General features: G+C 43.4%; 1 protein-coding gene across 1 annotated transcript in view; it reads right to left on the reverse strand.

Moving 5' to 3' along the window:
- The window catches only part of LOC138503903 (mucin-5AC-like), a 488,816-nt gene that overhangs the window by 100,290 nt on the left and 368,686 nt on the right, over positions 1–19,840 (reverse strand). The window contains exons 56-59 of the mRNA XM_069623989.1: positions 18,726–18,854; positions 18,532–18,627; positions 18,299–18,430; positions 9,556–9,607 (exon numbers count right to left, since the gene is read on the reverse strand). Of these exons, the coding sequence (XP_069480090.1) occupies positions 9,556–9,607; positions 18,299–18,430; positions 18,532–18,627; positions 18,726–18,854 (409 nt within the window). The remainder of the gene's footprint in view (positions 1–9,555; positions 9,608–18,298; positions 18,431–18,531; positions 18,628–18,725; positions 18,855–19,840) is intronic.

Below are 19,840 nucleotides of genomic sequence, written 5' to 3' on the forward strand. Positions count from 1 at the left end.
TGCTTCGGCAATCCTTTTATTGGTATGCTTACCACGCAGTTGTTTCTAAGCTTCTGCTGAGATGAACCTTTCGGCTCAAATTACCAATAGAGAGAACGTTGGTATATGATTCAGTTTCGATTTGATCTTTATGACCGAGTCAACACTGAGTCGACTTGAAGAGCAAGTTCAGGCATAGCTCATGTCCTGTCTGTGTGAGTACACCTGCACACGTGTAGCATGAGGGAAAATAAACACACGGAGGCAAGCAACGTGTGCCTACTAGCTTTTAACTTCGCGGCAATTGCTAAACTCGAGGAAACGAGATTCGCACATGCGCCACGGTCCCGGACTCTGATTGGATGCAAGTGACAGTGACGGCATGGAGCCGGGCTCCATTAACCGTGTCCTTGCCAGACACAATAGCTCATAGAAGCCTTTGCTATCTCTTGTATGTCTTCAGACCATTAATGAATTTGGATAGAGAGCTTCATTTGATGGCCTATGAGAGAGCAGCAGCTTAAGGAAGAAGCTCCTGCCCTCCACCCTGGCAACCATCTGAGGCCTAACTTTCTGAACAATGTCAGCCAAAAAGAAGCCTGAAGCAATGGACAATCCTCTCTCCAAAAGCCAAAGCAGGTCAATGATGGTTCAGAGGAAGAAATTCCTAGCAGTGCCGACATTTTTAAGTTATTGAAGCAGGTGTGACATGACTGAAGTGAAGGCTACCCTGAATGACTTGTCTGGTAAAGCCAATGGCTTAGAAACTCGTAAGGTGGATGTTGAGAACAGGACAACTGGACTGGAATGAGAAGCCTCTGGTAGTTACAGGGCTTATCAGGAACTACAGGAGGACATGTCAAAGTTACAGATAACAAACATGAACTTGGAAATACATGCTAGGAGCAACAATGCTCGCCTGGTCGGCATCCCTGAGAAGTCAGAACAACTTCTATCTGCTTTGGTGATTGATGTGCTGCAAGGAAGATTGCCTGGTTGTAATATTCAGCTGAATGATTTGGACCTGGCTTTTAGGGCAGGCAGAATTAAGGAAGGGAAGCCCAGACAAATTATTGTGAAATTTGCACAGACATCTACTAAGGAAAAAGTGTTTTTCATGGCAAGACAGCGTGATTTGATATGGCAAGGAAAACCGTTTCACATTTACCCCGATTTCCCAAAAGATGTAGCACTTAAAAGAAGGGCGTTCTCAGAAGCCAAGCGTCTGGCTAGGGAGTGTGGTCTTAAAACTACCTTGATGAAGCCGGCAACTTTGAAGCTATTTCTTCCAGATGGTGTAAAGACAACTGATAACCCTGATCAAGCATGTGTTTGGCTTCGACACTTTTCATCTGAGAAAACCTCGCCTCAATAGGGCTATCATTGCTTATGCTTGCATGTTGTCTGGATTTGTGCTTACATTGCTTTATGATTTTGAATATCTTTTAACTGTGTTTATGATTCATATGTTATTTACTTTGTACTGTATTTTATTGTTTGTTAAATTGCTAGTTTTGCTTTTTTCAGTTTAACTGCCATGTATTTTCAGTGCGCATGCATTTGAAAGTTGTTTTCTTTCATTTCTTTCAACCTCCGTATGAGCAATATGGCGTTAGAGGAAGGTACCCATGGACGTGCCCTTGCGTGCGTGGGCGTCCCCTCTGTACGTATGCGTGTGGCTTTGTTTCTGTATTGTTTTGGCCCGATTATCGTTACCAGCATCGTCCGGAACTAAGGTTGATTTTGTGAGACAGACGGGGCGGTGGGAGGAGTTGTGAGTTTATGTGGGCTATGTGTTGATTGGTGGGTTGGTGCACATCATCCTATTGGATGGGGAAGCGCCTGCGTGGGTCCGCCCACGCATTCAGTAATTAAGAAGAAGAAGAAGAAGGAACTAAGGTTGGTTTGCTCCTTGTTGTGTGATGTGATACTGTTTTCTCTTATTAGCCTTATTGTGGATGGTGGCGCATGTGAGCAAATTTCTATGTGGCCTTATGGTTAAGGGACTTCTGGAACCTGCGGGTCGGTGTGAGACAGGACTTGTAGAAGTATAAATGCTAGGATGTCAAGTACCCAAGTTACAAGCTAAATGCACTTGTTTGCCCATGTGTAGTTTAATTCCACGTTGTTTTACCTCTCGAGTCAGCATGTGGTATGTTGCCTTGGGTAGAGGTATTGACCAAGTGTGTTTTTTCCACGTGCGAAGAAAAGCAGTAAGTAAGTGGGGCAACAACGGTCAGTGATGGGATAATGACACCAGTCTGGATCAGAAAGGCACTGTGGGAAAACGGCAGTCAAGAGGACAGGAAGGCTACAAGTGGGCAACAGCAGTCTGGAGGGCAGGAAGGCAATTGCGAACAAATGCACTAAGGGTGGCAACAGCAATTGGAAGCAGAGGGACCGTTTTCATTTCTGTTTTCAGGGCAATGTGGCCAAGCAGATACTGCGAGCTTATCATGGGAGCAGCAACATATATGGCTACGTTGTGACACCTGGGTGCAGTCAATTTGCTTAGTACAGAAGAAAAGAATGTGCTGATTACGTTACATTCCCCCTGGCTGCAAACTAGTACAGTTTCACTCAATCTATGCCAGGGAAACTAAACCCAAGAGGGCGGTAAGTCACTAAGGTGGCATTAAGGTGGCAATAGCAGTCAGGGGGCATAAAGGAATGGATCTATGTCTTTTAATTCCCTCTTATTGTTTATTCCAGCGGTGTCATGGTATAGTTGTGTGAGAGTCTGTGCCAATGTTGAATGGTGGAATGCTGCATGAATATGGCTGCTGTTTGACGGACCTAGTTTTCTGGGTTACACCCCAGGTGGTTACTGGTTTAACCTTGCATTGTGTATTTATATGCAGGATTATTGCTCGGTACTTCTGCCCAAGGAAACACGATATTGTGCCCAGTTGAGATCTGTGTTCATGAACTGCACTTAATGTCGGTGCGTAGCAGTGGATGAAGTGCATGGATGTGCTCGCTCATTTTCCAAGTTATTGGTACCTGCTAATTGAGGGAGGGTTTTTCTAATATAGATCCGTGTATGATTAGGGGGGTTTGTGTAGCTGTTGATTATACAGGGGATCTGAGTTGGCTGATTAGGAGAGCAGTCTTGGTATGAAATTGTGTTACTGCACGTAATTTACTGGAGGCTTGAGTAGTGTAGGATAAGCTTGTTTGTTTTGCAGGTCAAACAGTTCTACAACCCCCATCTATAATAAGTGTAGTCTGATGTATCACTGTCTACGTTGCACTGGTATTGGTTGTGCAAATTATTGCTGACTTGGCACTGGATGCCCAATGTTGCTGATGCTATATGTGGTCATTCCTGAATTGACGTCTCTGCGTGAGGTGCCTGTTTTTATACTGCTTTGGTGTCTTGGATTTGGGTCTCAATATCTCATGACGTGAAACTGAGCACAGGTCAACGCTGGTGGGGTGGCCGGTCCCTTCTTATTATGTGCAATTTGTGACATCTTGTTTTTCATCTTTAGTTGATTTTGGAGTTGCATTTGCTGTTCGCCTCTTTATGCTAGACTTAATTTAAGTGTATAGGTTGCTCTTGAATTTGGTTGGTTAGGGATATTGTTGTACTTTTTTAGCCATTTCATTGTGGCGGAAAATGGGAATTTTTGCGCTTCATTTGCCATTGAGGTTATGTATTTACAGGGTGGTGGGGGGAGGTTTGAGGTCTCTTGTAATTCTTATTATCCGAGAGTTACTTTGAGATTTTTCTTGAACGGTGCTGACTTGTTGTATGTGTATTTGTATTTTATTTATTTATATAGCGCAGCCAGGCCCAGGGGCAACCGGGCGCATATCTTGACAAGGTAATATAATAAAGTACTGGTTACATTTAAGGTGGAACGTTAGCACAGCATATACATACAATAAGGTTATACATGGTATACAATATAATGTACAAGAATATCTACATTTGCGGTAAAGCTGTACATAGTTTACAATGAGCTGTGCACAGTATCTACAATTAGCAGGAATGCAATTAGCAAGAGTACATACAGGCGAGGGCAGTTGAAGAGCCGAGAGAGAGTCCTGAAATAAGTTTGGTCATTTAGGCCACATTGGTAGCTAGCCATAATTTGTTTCTTTGTTTGAAGAGGGTAGGAGAATGTTCAGATCTCATAGGTAAATGAATCGAGTTCCATAGCTTGGAGGCAAGGACAGGGAAGCTGATTCCCCCAGCTTTCTGCAGTTTGTATCTGGGGATGGTCAGACAATGTGCTTGAGCCGATCTAAATAGTCGGGTAGGCGTGTAGTGGGAGAAGCAAGAGGAGAGATAGGTAGGGGCCTCATTGTTCAAACATTTGTGTGTAAGGGTAAGAGATTTCAGAGAAATTCTTCATGTCACTGATAGCCAGTGTAAGCTTCTACTAGTCTTGGAGATGTGTGAGGATCTAGGGATGTTGAGGGCAGCTCTGATTGCATTATTTTGCGTAACCTGTAGTTTGTTCAGGTTACGTTGTCTAGTTCCAAGGTATAAGGCATTACAGTAGTCTAGTTTGGACATAACCAATGTCCTGGCCAGGATAGTACAATTCTGTGTGGTGAGGAAGGGGCGACATGCTGTAATAAGCTCACATGTATAGGGAGATGCCGAGACAACTGCGTTAGTTTGTCTATTAAGTGATAGGGTGGAATCGAGGTAAATTCCTAATGTTTTGGTATCGGATGAGACTTCAATAGTGTTACCATCAATGATGAACGTTTTGAAGGCAGGGTCGAGTTTATTCAGTCGTTGTTGGGAGCCCAGGATGAGGAGCTCTGTCTTATCGTCGTTAAGACAGAGCTCATGCAGGGCCTTCCAGGCTTGGATGACTTGATAGATGTCATTCAAGGCTTTAGTGTCCACTAGATAGTCGCCTGTGATTGGGATGAGTATCTGGGTGTTGCTTTCTCTTTTCAGTGTGTCGTCTATTTGTGGCCTGTATCTAACTTTCCTGGTTACCTTTTGTCCTATAGGGGCATGGGTCACCGCCTTTTTCTCTTACTTTTCTTTTTGTTCTTTCTTTTATTCTCGTTTGCTTTACTGCTTTTGACTAACCGGAGCTCATATTTCAAAATATATAATATATATGTTAATATGAATGCTAAAATCGTGGATCATCTGAACATTGTTTCATGGAACGTCAATGGACTTAAGACTGTCACTAAGAGATCTGAAGTGTTGTCTTACTTGCGAGCAAATTCTTGTGATATTGCCCTCCTCCAAGAGACACACCTTACTGAACTTGAGTCCGAAAAACTGAGGCGAGGTTGGGTTGGTGAAAACATTTTTTCAACTTATACGTCCAGCAAAAGGGGTGTTTCTCTGCTGATTAAGAAAAATCTGCCAATATCTGTCCTCTCTAGCAAATCGGATGGAGAGGGGAGATTCATTTGCGTCTAGCTCAAAGTCCAGGAATCAAAATTGCTTATATGTAATGTGTATGCACCAAACCTGGATGAACCAGTTTTTTTGCATGAACTGGTGGCACTGCTTCAAAGCTATGATGTGGACTCAATTGTACTAGCTGGTGATTTCAACTTGGTGCTAGATCCTGCTTTAGATCGCTCAAATGGGGACCGCTCGAGGAATCCTAAAAAATGCAAGAAAGCCTTGGATGATTTAATAAAAGAGTTTAATCTGGCTGATATATGGCGAATGGAACATCCGTGTGAAAGGGATTATACATTTCATTCTCAGTGTCATGCCACATACTCCCGCATTGACTTTATTTTGACCTCAGGACGGGTGACTTCCAGTTGTTGTGATTCTAAAATTGGACTTATTGCGCTGTCAGACCATGCTCCTGTGTCTCTGCACCATTCTTTACAACACACTTTAATAAAGTCACCACGATGGAGGATGAACTCTAACATTCTTAAAAATGACCTTATCAGGGAAGAAATCAAGGATGAACTCGGACACTTTATCCGGATCAACAAAACTGATGATGTCAAAATATCCTCATTGTGGGAGGTGCTGAAGTGCTTTGCCCGTGGATTCTTGATTGATAGGACTGGTAAACAACGGCGAATGAGGGCTAAGGAAATCCAAAGACTCTCCACTGAGGCAAAAAGATTGGATACGTTGTTTGCATGTAGTAGGGATGAAAGTGTTAAAAATGATCTGAGGAGGGGCAAGTTTGAGCTAAATAAACTGATTTCAAGTCAAGTGGACCATGCCCTATTCAGACTGAAAATAAATTATTTTGAAAACGGTGAGAAGGCTGGAAAGTTGCTGGCATACAGACTGAAGGTAGCAGAAGGTGATCGTTTCATTTCAGCAATTGCAAACCAGAACGGCAGAATGGAAATTAAGCAGCGTGAGATAAACAATTTGTTTCGTGACTTTTATTCAAAGCTTTATGAATCAGACCTATGCTGTGATGAGACTGGTATTGCTAATTTTCTTGCCTCTTATGACATACCCCAACTCTCAAATGATCAATCAGCAAGTCTTGAAGAGGATTTTACAGTGGACGATATCAAATTGGCCATTTCAAAACTTACAGGGGGCAAGTCGCCGGGTATGGATGGCCTTCCTGGTGAGTTTTAGAAAATCCTACCGGAATCTGCCATACAACTATTATGTGATGTCTACAAGGAGGCCTTTGCCTCCGGTCTATTGCCTGGAACAATGAGGCATGCTTTAATAACTGTTCTTAAGAAAAAAGACAAGTGCCCCACAAGGTGTGAAAACTATCGGCCTATCAGCCTGATTAATTGTGATTGTAAGATACTTGCAAAAATGCTGGCAATGCGCATGGAACCAGTGATTACAACTCTAGTTCACAGAAACCAGGTTGGATTTGTTACTGGTAGGGCTGTGGCTGATAATATGCGCCGCCTACTGCTAACTATTGAAAATGGTCATGGACAGGGAGTTGCCACTGCTGCCATTTCTTTAGATGCTGAGAAGGCATTCGATAGAGTGGAGTGGGCCTTCTTGTTCTCTTGCCTGAAGAGGATGCGCTTTGGTGATAAATATCTGCAGTGGGTGCAGCTTCTGTACAGGTGCCCATCTGCTAGTGTGCTCACCAATAGTCTCATTTCTGATGTATTTATGCTCCACAGGGGGACGAGACAGGGTTGTCCTCTCTCCCCTTTGTTGTTTATCCTGTCTATGCAACCGCTGGCGATCTGTCTGAGAGCGGATGTGCACCTTAAGCCAATAATTGGCAGTGACCGTGAAAATTTGCTCTGGTTGTACGCTGATGATCTTTTGATTGCACTCCAGGATCCTGCTAATGGCATACCTCACTTGATGCATGACATTCAAGAATTCTCAGTTGTATCTGGCTACAAAATCAATTGGGGCAAATCTGAACTCCTACCACTTAATAGTCTGTGTTTACATTGTTCTTGTGCACATTTCCAAATCAGGTGGTGTAGTGATCGAATTAAGTATTTGGGCATCTGGATTGCTGCAGATGTGTCAAAGTTGCCAACGTTGAACTTTGGAATGCTCATTCAAACATTACAGTCTGACATTGGAAGGTGGGGACTTTTACATCTGTCCATGTGGGGGGAAAGTTAATTGAATAAAAATGAAACTAGCTCCTCGAGTGAACTATCTTCTTTCTATGTTGCCTATCAAGGTTCCTGGTCACATTTATAGAGCAGTTGACAAACTTAGGCAGAAGTTTATTTGGAATGATAAGCCACTGAGATTAGCTATATGGAAATTGCAACTGCCATTGTATAAGGGTGGGATGAATTTACCTAATTTCAGTGAATACCATCTTTCATTTTCAACTCGACATCTATGTCAGTTCCTTGTTCCGAAAGATGACTGTTCACAGTGTGTGAAGTGGGAGTGTGGTGCCGTATCCCAGTTGGAGCCCAGAGCTCTGCTGACTTCAAAGAAAAGCAAATTAAAGGGTTCAAATCCTTTGACCAGTTTTCTCCAGGAGTGCTGGTGTGACATATCTAGGCGCATGGAAGCAGAACCCTACCTGCATTTGGATGCCTCAATTTGGCTGAATCCAGCCCATAAAAGTCAAGGAAAGGTCCTTTTCTGGCCGAGTGGTTCTTGGTGGGAATAAAGTACCTCCGTGTCCTAATAGATGGGGGAAATTGGATTCCATACGCGCAGTTATGTCAAACTTGTGATATGGCTGGTTGTTCATTTTCTGAGTACAGAAAGCTGAAAGGCATTGTCAATACTTGCCTTAGGGATGTTGATTTGATGGAACCGAATGTGGCTTGGTCCATGTTGCAGTTGTATGGAAGTACTGCTCATCCCGCTGCTACGATGTAAGGTTTTTAAAAATCATTCAGAAAGGTAGACTCGAGGCGGCCAGTGATCTGGGCAGAGGAACTTGGAGAAGATATTGATGATGTCTGTTGGCAGCTCTGCTGTGAGAATACCCGATTGGTAAGTCTGGACTGGAGTCTCGGAGCATCGCAAACGAAACTGGTCTTTCGGTCTTACTGGACTCCAGTCAGGCTGTTTAAGAGACAACTCATGGATAATGAACTCTGTTGGAAGTGTAAGGGTGCCAGAGGCTCCCTCAGTCATCTGCTATGGTTTTGTCATAACACAAAAAAATTCTGGGGGAATGTCTGTGAGAGGTTGGGTCTAGTTTTGAGCTGTGTGATTCCCCTCTCAGCTACCTTTTTGATTCTAGGGGACGTGTCTGTGTTTGAAGATATCCCTTTTGGACAGACAGCTTGGATACTCTGTGCCAGTACATCGCTAAAAGGATGATATTGAGGTCATGGAAGTCGACCACCTCCTTTAACATTGATGAATAGGTGGATGAACCTTTGACTGTTTCAACTTATGAGAGGGCAATTTACAAGAATACTACTGATATTGAGACATTTTGAGATATTTGGAGTAGATTCCTGGAGGTCTATGGTTGAATTTTGCTTTCTATACACAATGGGATGTCTCTGTACCTAGTAAATATGCTTGCTGTGTTGATTATTACTGGTGATTTATGTTCACTGTTCCATTTAATTTGCATTGATGGTTCTGTTGGTTAACCAATTGCTTTCTTTCCTTTCTTCTTTCTCTTTCCTTTTGTCCTTTTGTCTTCCTCTGTTGTCTATTTCTTTCTTTTGCAAAATAAGTTTTATATGCACTGTTGATTGTTTGCCTAAGATATTGTATTCATTAGTGGCGTTTGTGTTTTGCAATGTTCGAATAAAAATGTAAACCTCATTCCATTGATCAGCATTGAAAAGACTGCAGTGCATGCTATCATCTGTACACCTTCTGTAGTTGTAAGATGGATGTGTGTTATACCTGAACCTTATTAAACATGTTATCTTTGCTGCTTTGCAATGCAGTTATCGTGCTTTCAATTCAAAAGTGCAAAGATCATTTGTGAATAACTATACCCCACAAAAAATAAAGGACTGTTGGGTTGGCCTGCTTCTTAATTCCACGATCAGTTGGGCCATTTTTATATATGGCACCTCAGACTCATGAGGGTTGTACTTGCTTCCAAATGTATATACATTGCTGCAGCAACATGCCGAAAAGAGAAAGAAATTGGGCTATCTCCTGGCATCAATTTTAAAATTACTTTTTAGGCTTTATTGCTGACAAAAAGATATACTTACGTGCACACACGGGTATCTTGCAGCACTCATCATATTGTATCTCGATCACGCCCTTCCATGTAGAAAAGGAGAAAAGAAGTGTCTCATTAGTGGCAAAAGAGGTGTTAGTGTTGACAGAATTGTGTCAATGCAGAGCATGGCGGAGATACATGCCACACATGTAACATGGCTGTGAGTACGGCACATGCACAGTAATATAAGGATGCTTTCAATCAAAGAGTGACCTCAAGAAATCTGCATGGATGCATTGAACGCCTTCACTAAGTGAATAAATATCACATGTGGGTCAATGGGAAAGGTCCTGCTGAACAGATCCAAGTAAACACATATTTGCAAATAGTTATATTGTTTCTCGCATAGCCTTGGCCACTGCCCATACGCATTGTTAAACACATGTGTTTATCTTTAAGTGAAACTCCTATGTACTGCTCTCCCTTCCTTTTCCTTGCCTCCTTAAACACTGCTGATGAGTGTGCTCCATGTGATGGCTGTCAGTACATAGCATAGCTCTTCAACATCTCTGTACCCTTTGTGCATGCTGCATTTACTGCCAATCAAATACTAATTGGACACAGACCCCTAGGTGATATGATATTGCGAAGAAGAGAGAAAGCCTTTGCTTCAATAAAGGCCCCATTCATCTTTTGGAACCCTAGTCCATATAATGCCCAGTAATCAGTCATAGGAGCAGGGTTTTCTTCATTAGCCTACACTCTTGGAATACACTTCATTGTGACCTTCAGAATTCGCCCGACAATCACATTTAAGGATACCACTTACAGTGTCACGATTAACATGCCAGAGTCACTCCTTAGGTTTTGCATGTACAAGGTCTCATTCTATTTCAGAGTCCCATTTGTGCCGACAATTACCACACTGACTGTAATATCAGGTTCAGGTTCACATTCTTGTACGACCACCTCCTTACCATTCCTTTGTGTTCTCCTCCTTTGTGCTGCAAACGATAATTTGCTGCACTTAATGATCTCTGGACCACTTTAAGGTCTTGAATTTCAAGCATGTTTTTCGTAAATTACACAATTATATTATTTTGTTGAAAGATATTGATTTACCACTCATTGTCAAGGATTCAGAGTCCTCTCACTTGAGTCAATCATTCTCATTCCTCATCTTGGAATTACTGTTTTCTTTTCCTGAACTCACTTACAATAAAGTGTTAGATAAAAGAAGCATGCCCACCATGTCTGAATGACCAAATGGTAGATATATTTTTATGAAGAATCATAAACGTCTTAAGCCCAGAATGTGTCCATGGAGGGCCAAAAGAATGACTGATTGAAGTATTTCTAACATGCAAACTGAGCTTAATTACAGCATCTAGGCACCGATGATACGGTAAGGATATGCTACAGAATTTAGACATGAACACAAGTTCCAGACACCATCAGACAAAATGTGTTAAAGAGGGACGTTTTCAGTGATTTACGAAACTGGATAAGGGTATCCTTCTTCCTCAGCTCCTAAGGAACACTGTTCTACAACCTGGGACCATATATTGCAAACCAGATTTGTCCCTGGAGACACAGTGGGATGGGGGATCACCAACAAATGTTTCCCGGCAGAGCATATCGTTCGGGCGGTTTATGTTGCGTCCATTTTTCAGCCAACTGTGACAGGTCCAGGTTGTTCAAGAATTTGTAGATCAGACATAGAACTATAAAATTGATTCCGTCTCCCACCGACAACCAGTGAAGGAAGCGAAGCAGAGCCGAAATGTGGTATGACTTTGGGACTTTGAAAATCAGTTTAAATGCCGTATTTTACACCTTTTGTAACCGGTTCAGGTATTTACAAGATATCTCAGCTAACAGACCATTACTGTAGTCCATCTGTGAAATAACCAATGCCCCCACAACAGTAGCTGCTTCTCACATCCTAGATTGCCTTGCTATATGCAGCTTAAATGTTTGACTTTCGATGAAAAATTCAAATGGGAACTCATGAAACATGGGGGAGGTAAGCACATATCATCCAGCAGAAGGTGTTTAGGCCTAAACAAGGCCACCTCTGTTTTACTGGGATTGAGTTGAAGCCAGTTGAGAGACATCCAATTTCAAACACCTTCCAAGCACTGCCCAACTTTGGGAAATAAGTCCCTAAAATGTGCCAGCTTACCAAAACTCAGAGTATCATGAGCATAAGATTGAAAGCCTACTTCGTGATTCCTAAGGATAACCATTAGATGTTTCATATACAAGTTAAACAGCAGGGCCAAAGAGATGAACCTGGGGTACACCACAACCCTGGAGAAGAGAGTCCAACAGATCCTCCCAGCTTAGTCTGCTGCTGGCATTCAGATGAAAAGGAACCAAACCATTTAATAGCATGGTCTGAGAACTTTCCAACTTTCCTTAAGCACTCTAGGATGACGTTGTGTTCTATGATATCAAATACCACAGACAGAGCTAACATCACTACCAGGCACATCTGAACCTCATCTGATATCCGAAGAAGTTCATCCCAGACCGCCATCAAAGCTGTTTCTGTACCAAATCCCAGCTGAAACCCAGATTGGTAGGGGACTTATAGGGCAAACATTGGAACATGATCCAAGAGCTGGAATGGAACAACTTTTTCCAGAAGTTTGGCCGGCCAAGGAAGTCCTGCCAGCGAGCGATAATTCTGTAAGTCGTTTGGATCCAGGTTGCGTTTTTTCAGCAATGGTGTTATGATAGAAATGTTAAGCTTAGATGGCAGTACGCATTAAAAAACAAAGTCATGAAAGGGGTGATGTGCTCTGCCAAACAAACATTGCACTGTGTATGCAGGTAGTTCAAATAATGACTCACTAGTAGGCTTAAGTGTCCTCATCAGGCTCAGAATCGAATCCTCTGAAACTATTTTAAAATCAAAGAGCTGCTTTGAATGCTGTTATGTATCACCTTCAGACTCAGTCGCATGTAGGTACGACGTCCTTTCATCGAGGTGTTAACCATCACTGGGATTTTTTTAATGGAAATTTGATCGAAAAAACTCATCGAATTTTAAGGGGGGTTAGAAATATATATAGATATGGGTTGTGGGTGTTTGGGATTTGGAATAAAATGAAAGGGTTGGGGGTTTGGAGGGGAAACCCCCAAAAATAGTTTTTTCAATAACATTTCCACTGAGTAAAACCCAGCGAGGGTTAACCCCAGGATCAAATGACATGAAACCAGCATATCAGGGTGATACAATGTTTTGATTTGAAGCATTCAGCCTATTTTGAGCAATCTTCCCTTGAATAGTTTTGATATTGTTCAAAAAGAACGAATTAAACATATTGGGCCTCATTACAAGTTTGGCGGTAGCCTTGCCGGTAAAACCAGCAGGCTGCCGCCAAACTTGCAAATGTTTCCGGTCCCTGGCAATGGGGAAATACAGAGCCATTACAACTCTGGGCGGACCCTGTATTTCCCCATTGCCAGGGGTGGAAACTTTTACTGCCCATCCCCATTTGAGTCCCATAGGGCTCAATGGGAATGGGGAGGCCGGATGCACCAGCACCATTCAGAATGGTGCCAGTGCGTCTGACAGGCTCTGCTTGCAGGTGCCGTTCTGCCCACCAGGTCCGACCTGGCCATTGAAAAGGCACCCGCAAGCAGAACTGGTAGTTTGCCAGTCCGGTAACTAAAGTACCGACAAGCTTACTGGTACCGTAGTTACTGCACTAGCAAACTTGTAATGAGGCCCATTAGCTTGATTAATTGAACATTCAGTAGATGAAGAAGTACTAATAGGATGAGCGAAATTCCCAATAACTGAGAATAGTTGTCTAGGTTGATTCTTGACTGCCTCAATCATTTCATTCAGAAAGTCTGATTTGGCTTTGACCATTTCTGCCTTGTATTCCTTCAAAGCCATTTAAGTAGTCAAGGCCAGTTCTGGAGTTCTGAGTTTCCTCTGTTTTCTTTCCATTTCCCTGTATTTTGTTCTTAATAGAGCTAAAGTGTGGGAATACTAGGGCTTAGATTGTTGCCTCATCATTTGCGGTGTAAAATTAAGAAAAAACCTATTTAGTGCAGGTGGCGTCCATAATTGAGACTCCTTGTGAGAAGAAATCAATACATTTCAGGGATGAGCTATGGATTCCAAGACCCCCAATAAGGCAGTGCCTGATATTTTCAACAGTTATTTCGGCTTGCAGCACACAACCATTTTGCCGGAAGTGGAAGTATGTTCCCTCTCCTAAATAAGATCAAAAGAGAACCACCTGGTAAAATAGTCTGACCATGAAACAGGCAAGGTGTTAATCATGGTAATTTCTCTGACATGGACAATGGCTATGTAAGTGACAGGAGGTCAGATTCAGTGGCTTCAGGCCATGGCTATTGAAAACTTCCCAGAACTACATAGAATCAGGGGCAGGTAGGTAATGGAGCCAAATGTTAAAATCACATATACAGTCCAGCTCATGATGCTTAATACCTGTAGAGGAGAGGAATATATCAGGGTTTCCTGAAAAAGATTTAGCTGGTCATGGGCGTCTGCATCCCAACTGTCTCTTGTATGAAAAAGACGGGAAAAGCCAGACTATCATGTGTCCAAAAGACATCCTGTGTGGAATGTGACCATCCGCACGGTGGGTGTGCGCTCGCCTGGGCTTTTTTGAAATTGAATGATCGTAGATCAACCTCAGGGAAATGTATGGAGCTAATCTGCACACATTTTCCTATGCTCGCCGCACAACATGCACATAGACCCTTGTATTCTGGGTGGACACAGCCTATAGGCGCTGTCCCTCTGTCATATTTTGTTGGAATATGACAGCCAAGAGTACATCAAGGCATCTCAGAGGAGGGCAGGCAAAATATTTCTCCTGACATGGCATGCCTAATTAACTAACAAGTCTCCATCGATTCACCCTGTTCTTTGTAAGTTGCTGGTGGCAGCTTCGCATACTAACCAGAGTTAATTCAAGCTGGCCCACGCAAGGCCTGGTCGCAGGACTAACAAAAGATAGGAAAACCCCAACAACCTTTGATATGCTCTGTGTCAACCTGACGCCCACTATCGCCTCTCAGTATCAAGGGCAGTGACCTGTCATGTCTGGGACTATGTGTTTCCAGTAGGCAACCTCCACAGGAGGACCCCATTCAGAAGGTACAAGTATGTGGATTGATGGTGACAGAAAGTCTGTTCTCACCACAGCTTCAAGGGAGATCTCCACTTCACACTTTAATCAGGAACAACAGAGAGCTCAATTAACCAGAGAGACACTTTGATCAACAACAGACAGGAAGATGGGTGGGACTTAGGATTACATGTTTTCACCCATTTACCTTTTATGTTGCAAAGTACTTTGATAATGACCTCAAACATGCAAGAGATTATTGGTATGGACCCTGGATTGGTTCATTAAGGTAGGCCTAGCCTACACCTACCAATGGGGCCCATTTGGCTTTAAAAGAGGGTTGAGCCCCTCTTTTGGCAGATCATCTGACCACTGTGCAAGGTCGTACAAGAACCCATTTGGACCCTGGCTGAAAGTACAGTCTGCCTTATAGCTTTCGCCAGTGAAGGAAGGTCAGGATTTCCAAAGATGGAAGCAAGATCCCTCCCTTAAACATCTCCCAGGGATTAGAAGGAGATACTGCATCGAGAGGACCCTTCATCAGCTCCAGAACCAGTACCCAGCCAGCACACAGCGTGCCCTGCTATGCTCAGCAAGCAAGCTGCCTAGATGGGAAGTCTCTGAACCAAACCAAGGCCGTTGCCTGTGACACTCTTCTCAGCTTTGGAAAGTCTGCCTTAAAGGACGACACAAGCCCAGTGTAGAAGCTAGGAGGAGGGCATGGACGAGTATCAACCGGCGTCCGCCTCAAAGGACATTTCCAAGCCAGTTCAGCCCCTCGAACTGCAACTGACTGCACCGCTGACTTTGTCACGCCAAAGTCGCTGACGTCATCTGCAATGCCTTGACCAGTGCTTCAGACTCGCCAATTAGCACTGAGACAACGATTCCCGACCCCCAAGCCGCAATGTAGGCCAGCCTGCAGCCATCCATACTGCCTTGCTTGCCGAACTGCCTGCTGCCTGATACCTGCAGCTGTCTCCCATCTTGAACTCTGTTGCAGGAGCTGCATAGTGCCCTGAAACTGACTAGACCCAGTCGAGCACCAAGAACTTCTACAAGCACAAGGTACATTGTGGTTCTTTCCTCCAGGTGTTTCTCCAACGGCCCCAAGTGACAGTTTATGACCCACTGCTCCCTTTGTGTTGAAATCCTTGAACTATTGTGATTAATTACGTTACCAACTACCCTCCTGTCAGTATCCAGAGAGCATCCCTTTTCCTTCTTATTATTGCCTGTCCTCTGCATTCCTTTACAGGGTGGGTTGTATTTTGGAGTGTTGTAGAACTGTCTGTTGTGATAATAAAAAAGTAGGTATTTTTATACATCCTTGACTGGACAGTCCCTTTTATCATTGGGTAATAATTGTATTTCTGCTGTGTTGCAACTAACCAACGATCCACGACCTTGCAGAGATAATCCTGCCATTCCGTCCACATTACCAAAATTGGACAAGGAGGTTTATAATTTATGTTTCCAATCTGTACGATCTCTTCTGGTGTACTAAAGGTGTGGAGCTGATTGATGGTTTAGAAACCAATAGTCATCCCTGGAGCATTGGTGCCCCATAAGTTGATTCGTCACACATCCCCCATTCAAATCCCTTCTCCAACGTTCACTGTGAACTAGATACATGAGAGAGCTACATTGAACTAGTCAAACCATACACCACATGACCTTTGACACACCCCATTGACCTAAAGAGGCGATTTGTTAGTCCTGCTACTGGTGTAGAGCTGGCGAGATTTCTGTTTGAATATTTACTTGTCTGCATCCTGACTGGACAGGCTGAACAGTGATGTCATTAGAAGTTGTGGTTTGAATGCTGCCTTCCAAATAATTGCTAGGAAAATGTATTTTTAATTGCCACCAATTCCCCCACTTTCACAGCACAGCAACCAACCAGGACACGAAGGCCTACGTGCCGGAACCCTGTTGTTCTGCACTCAAAGTTGTGATCATGAATGCAAAGCACGGAACATATCAGTGATTATGAGACCTCTTAAAAGTCCAACATAGTCTCTATCAGTGCCACCGCCTGAGGATGCAGACTCCTTTTGCATGGACTATGCATGAGTTCAGATGGCACGTTTCATGAAAGCTTAGGTTGACCTCGAAGCTGCAGCATTATGTTGGTGGTGATATGGTGGAAAGCCTTTTGGACCAGTAAGAAATTCTAATAATTTTCTGATAATAGCTGCACTAACCAACTTTCCTTGACCATAACTTGCTAGTCTAAAAATAATGCAAGTAAAGTGTTACTCATCACCTGGTTCTCCAAACTGCAAACAATGGCAGTCTGATATCCATAGTTCTGCCTTGATCAATAGTTAACGTGTGTCCATTACGCAATCAAGAAGGAATTTTAATAAAAAATACCTGTAATGCACTCCTGAACTTTGCTCTAGCAAATGTGGGACCTGTTTTCTGTTTTTTTTTTAAGAGATCTGTAGTCTTAGTTACAGGTGACACAAAAGCATATTACTGAGGCACGCTTGTCTTTGAATTATAATCACATTAAACATATCTGTGTTAGGACCTTGCGTATTGACGTGATGGTTTTTCCAGGTGCTCCAATGATTTTAGAGCTATTGGGCCTCATTACACGGAAGGCGGTAAGCCATGGCGCTATTAGCGCCATGGCTGCCGCCGGTACCTTACCGGGTCCGCCTTGGTGGATGGCGGAATTAGCGCCATATTCCAAGGTGTGTGGGGGCGCTAATTCCGCCATCCACCATTGCCCCTTCACCATTGCCAGTCAGCCCCATAGGGCTCCATGTTAATGGTGAAGGTTCTAATTACGGTACCGCAAATTGCGGTACCGTAATTAGCACCAAGGTCCCTTTGCGGGTCCCGTACTTAACGCCTGTAAAAACCAGGCGTTAAGGCAGGACCCGCAAAGGGACCTCGTAGTAAGGCGGTAAGGGTTTACCGGTACCGGTGCCCTTACCGGTACCGGTAAACCCTTACCGCCTTCCATGTAATGAGGCCCATTGTCTTGCAGTCTGCCTATCATGCAGGCAATATTTTTCGTGACGGTACAGACAAACTTCCATTTTGCAAACGTCAATGTTATACTGAGTAGAGAAAGGCAAATGGCCCACCCTATGTCGTGCACAAGAGAACACAATCATTTCCCATAATCCTTTGCGCGCCACAAATGCACTTTTTAGCCGACGGCCCATTAAGAAACATTGGGCAGTTCCACCGTGGATTCTCAATTTAGTATTCGTTTTGCATGGAACTCCAGAAGCGCAAGTATATTTGTTCCTCATTGAAAATATGCATTAGCAAATGTTCTTACTGTGTCCACTCTGGATGAAATCGCTGGATAAACGAGCGCAGAAAAAAGACCTCAGTAGCAATGCATATGATCAAGGGTGATATTGTTGATGTAAAACTTCTCCTTTCTCAAACGCAATGCCCAGTTTACCTGTTTTTACCGTTCACCCTACAGTACTTCTTGCTAAAACCCTTCATTAAGCCAGTCTACTTTGAGAGTTGTCCAGGAACATTACCATTGCTACAAAGACACACCCACTACTACTGTCAATCATATTCCTCTGTAAATACAGGAAGATGTCCAATTAAACATTGCTTTAAACACATGAACATCTAACATATTGTGTAGAATAGACATAACATTATATTCAGAGGTAGACAACGTACCGACTCACAGTCCTTAGGTATATGGGTGGGGCATGTTCTGTTTGTAACACACACGACAAATAAACCGTTAATATCCTTATCACAGGTGTAGTGAGTACATTTCAGGCCTTCTGGATGCCATTCTTCTTTGTGCTAAATTAGAGAGGAAACAATATTTGCAAGAGTTATAAAAGTATTGTCACTGTTGGAATTTCCTCACAGGTGTGTGGATGCTTCTGAGAATGAAGTCCTACCTGCAGAACTTGAGTGGTTTCACCAATCGTCACTGTACAAGCCACCTGCACACATTCACCGCAGCACCGGGCAGCCTTTCTCTGGTATTCGTAGCCCTGTAAAAGAGAAGGAAGGGTGAGGCTCTGGAAGAGGGTTCCATGAAAGCATATCCATTGATCCTAGGGTTGAAGAATGGAGAATGTGGTAAACTCACCAGTGGGCACTGCGTCTTGCAGATAATGGGCCTACAGTCCACCCGGTTTAGCTTGGTCTCGGGGTTCATTTCGTGGGTACAGTAACACTCTTGACAAGAGTCTGCAGGCATGTTAATGGGCCTTCCAGGCTATAGAAAGTAAAAGAAATCACATATTGCTGAAATCTGATATATATTTGCACTGTGCTGTAGAGGTACAAGGAAAGTGCTTCAGGTGTTTAAACTGTGTCAAAAGACACTAGGAACGCTTACGTGTGCTTGTGTTTTAAAGTCTGCAGGTTGTGAACACGTATCCATAAGGACTTCTTAACATGTGAAAAGTAATGTACTTCCTATGGTCAGAACAGCATGTACACGAGGGTGGGGGATACTCAGAGCACCTGTCAAAATAGAGCTGCCACCAGACCTTACCCTGCTCTGTGGGTCACACACGGGTGCCCAAAAACATACACTAGGGGTAGAGGGTTGCACCCCCACCCATGGGTGCCATAAGGGTATCCCAATGGTCTATGTTCACCACAACCAAAAAGAGGAAGAGCTGCACTGCCAGGAGTCCCACATGGACTCCTGTGCAGAAAACAACACAGAACACACATGATAAGGGAGTACAGGACAAGGACATGGAGGTCCTCTCCCTCCAATGCATTTCCAGCATCACACTGAGGATCATACAAATCTGTATGTTTGTGCTTCATGCCCTGACTTCCAAAATATCCACTCAACTCTTCACCTACAAACAGGGGCCCATTGTCATCAACGCACTGCAGGGAATACCCTCTCTCACAAACACCTTTTCCATGAATGTAATCACGTATCTGGTCGAGGTCTCCTTTACAATCTTCAATTCTCTCCACCATGAAAACAAGTCCACTATTACTACCAACAAATGTTTTACTTACGATCACACACTTATTGGCCTAAGGGCATCCATAGTCACTTATTCCCATGCACCTTTATGCAATTGTGAAATGATCAAAGGCGGCTCCATAGCACACAGCCCTTTCCAAACTCCTCGCATCATTCACATTCCTGCAACTTGTTTTCCACATATCTGTTCAAACCTGGCCACCAATAATCTGCTTGAAACACAACTTTAGTCCTCGTCATACCCATAT

This window comes from Ambystoma mexicanum, chromosome 11 (assembly GCF_040938575.1).
Source record: "Ambystoma mexicanum isolate Mex_15411 chromosome 11, UKY_AmexF1_1, whole genome shotgun sequence".
NCBI lineage: Eukaryota > Metazoa > Chordata > Amphibia > Caudata > Ambystomatidae > Ambystoma > Ambystoma mexicanum.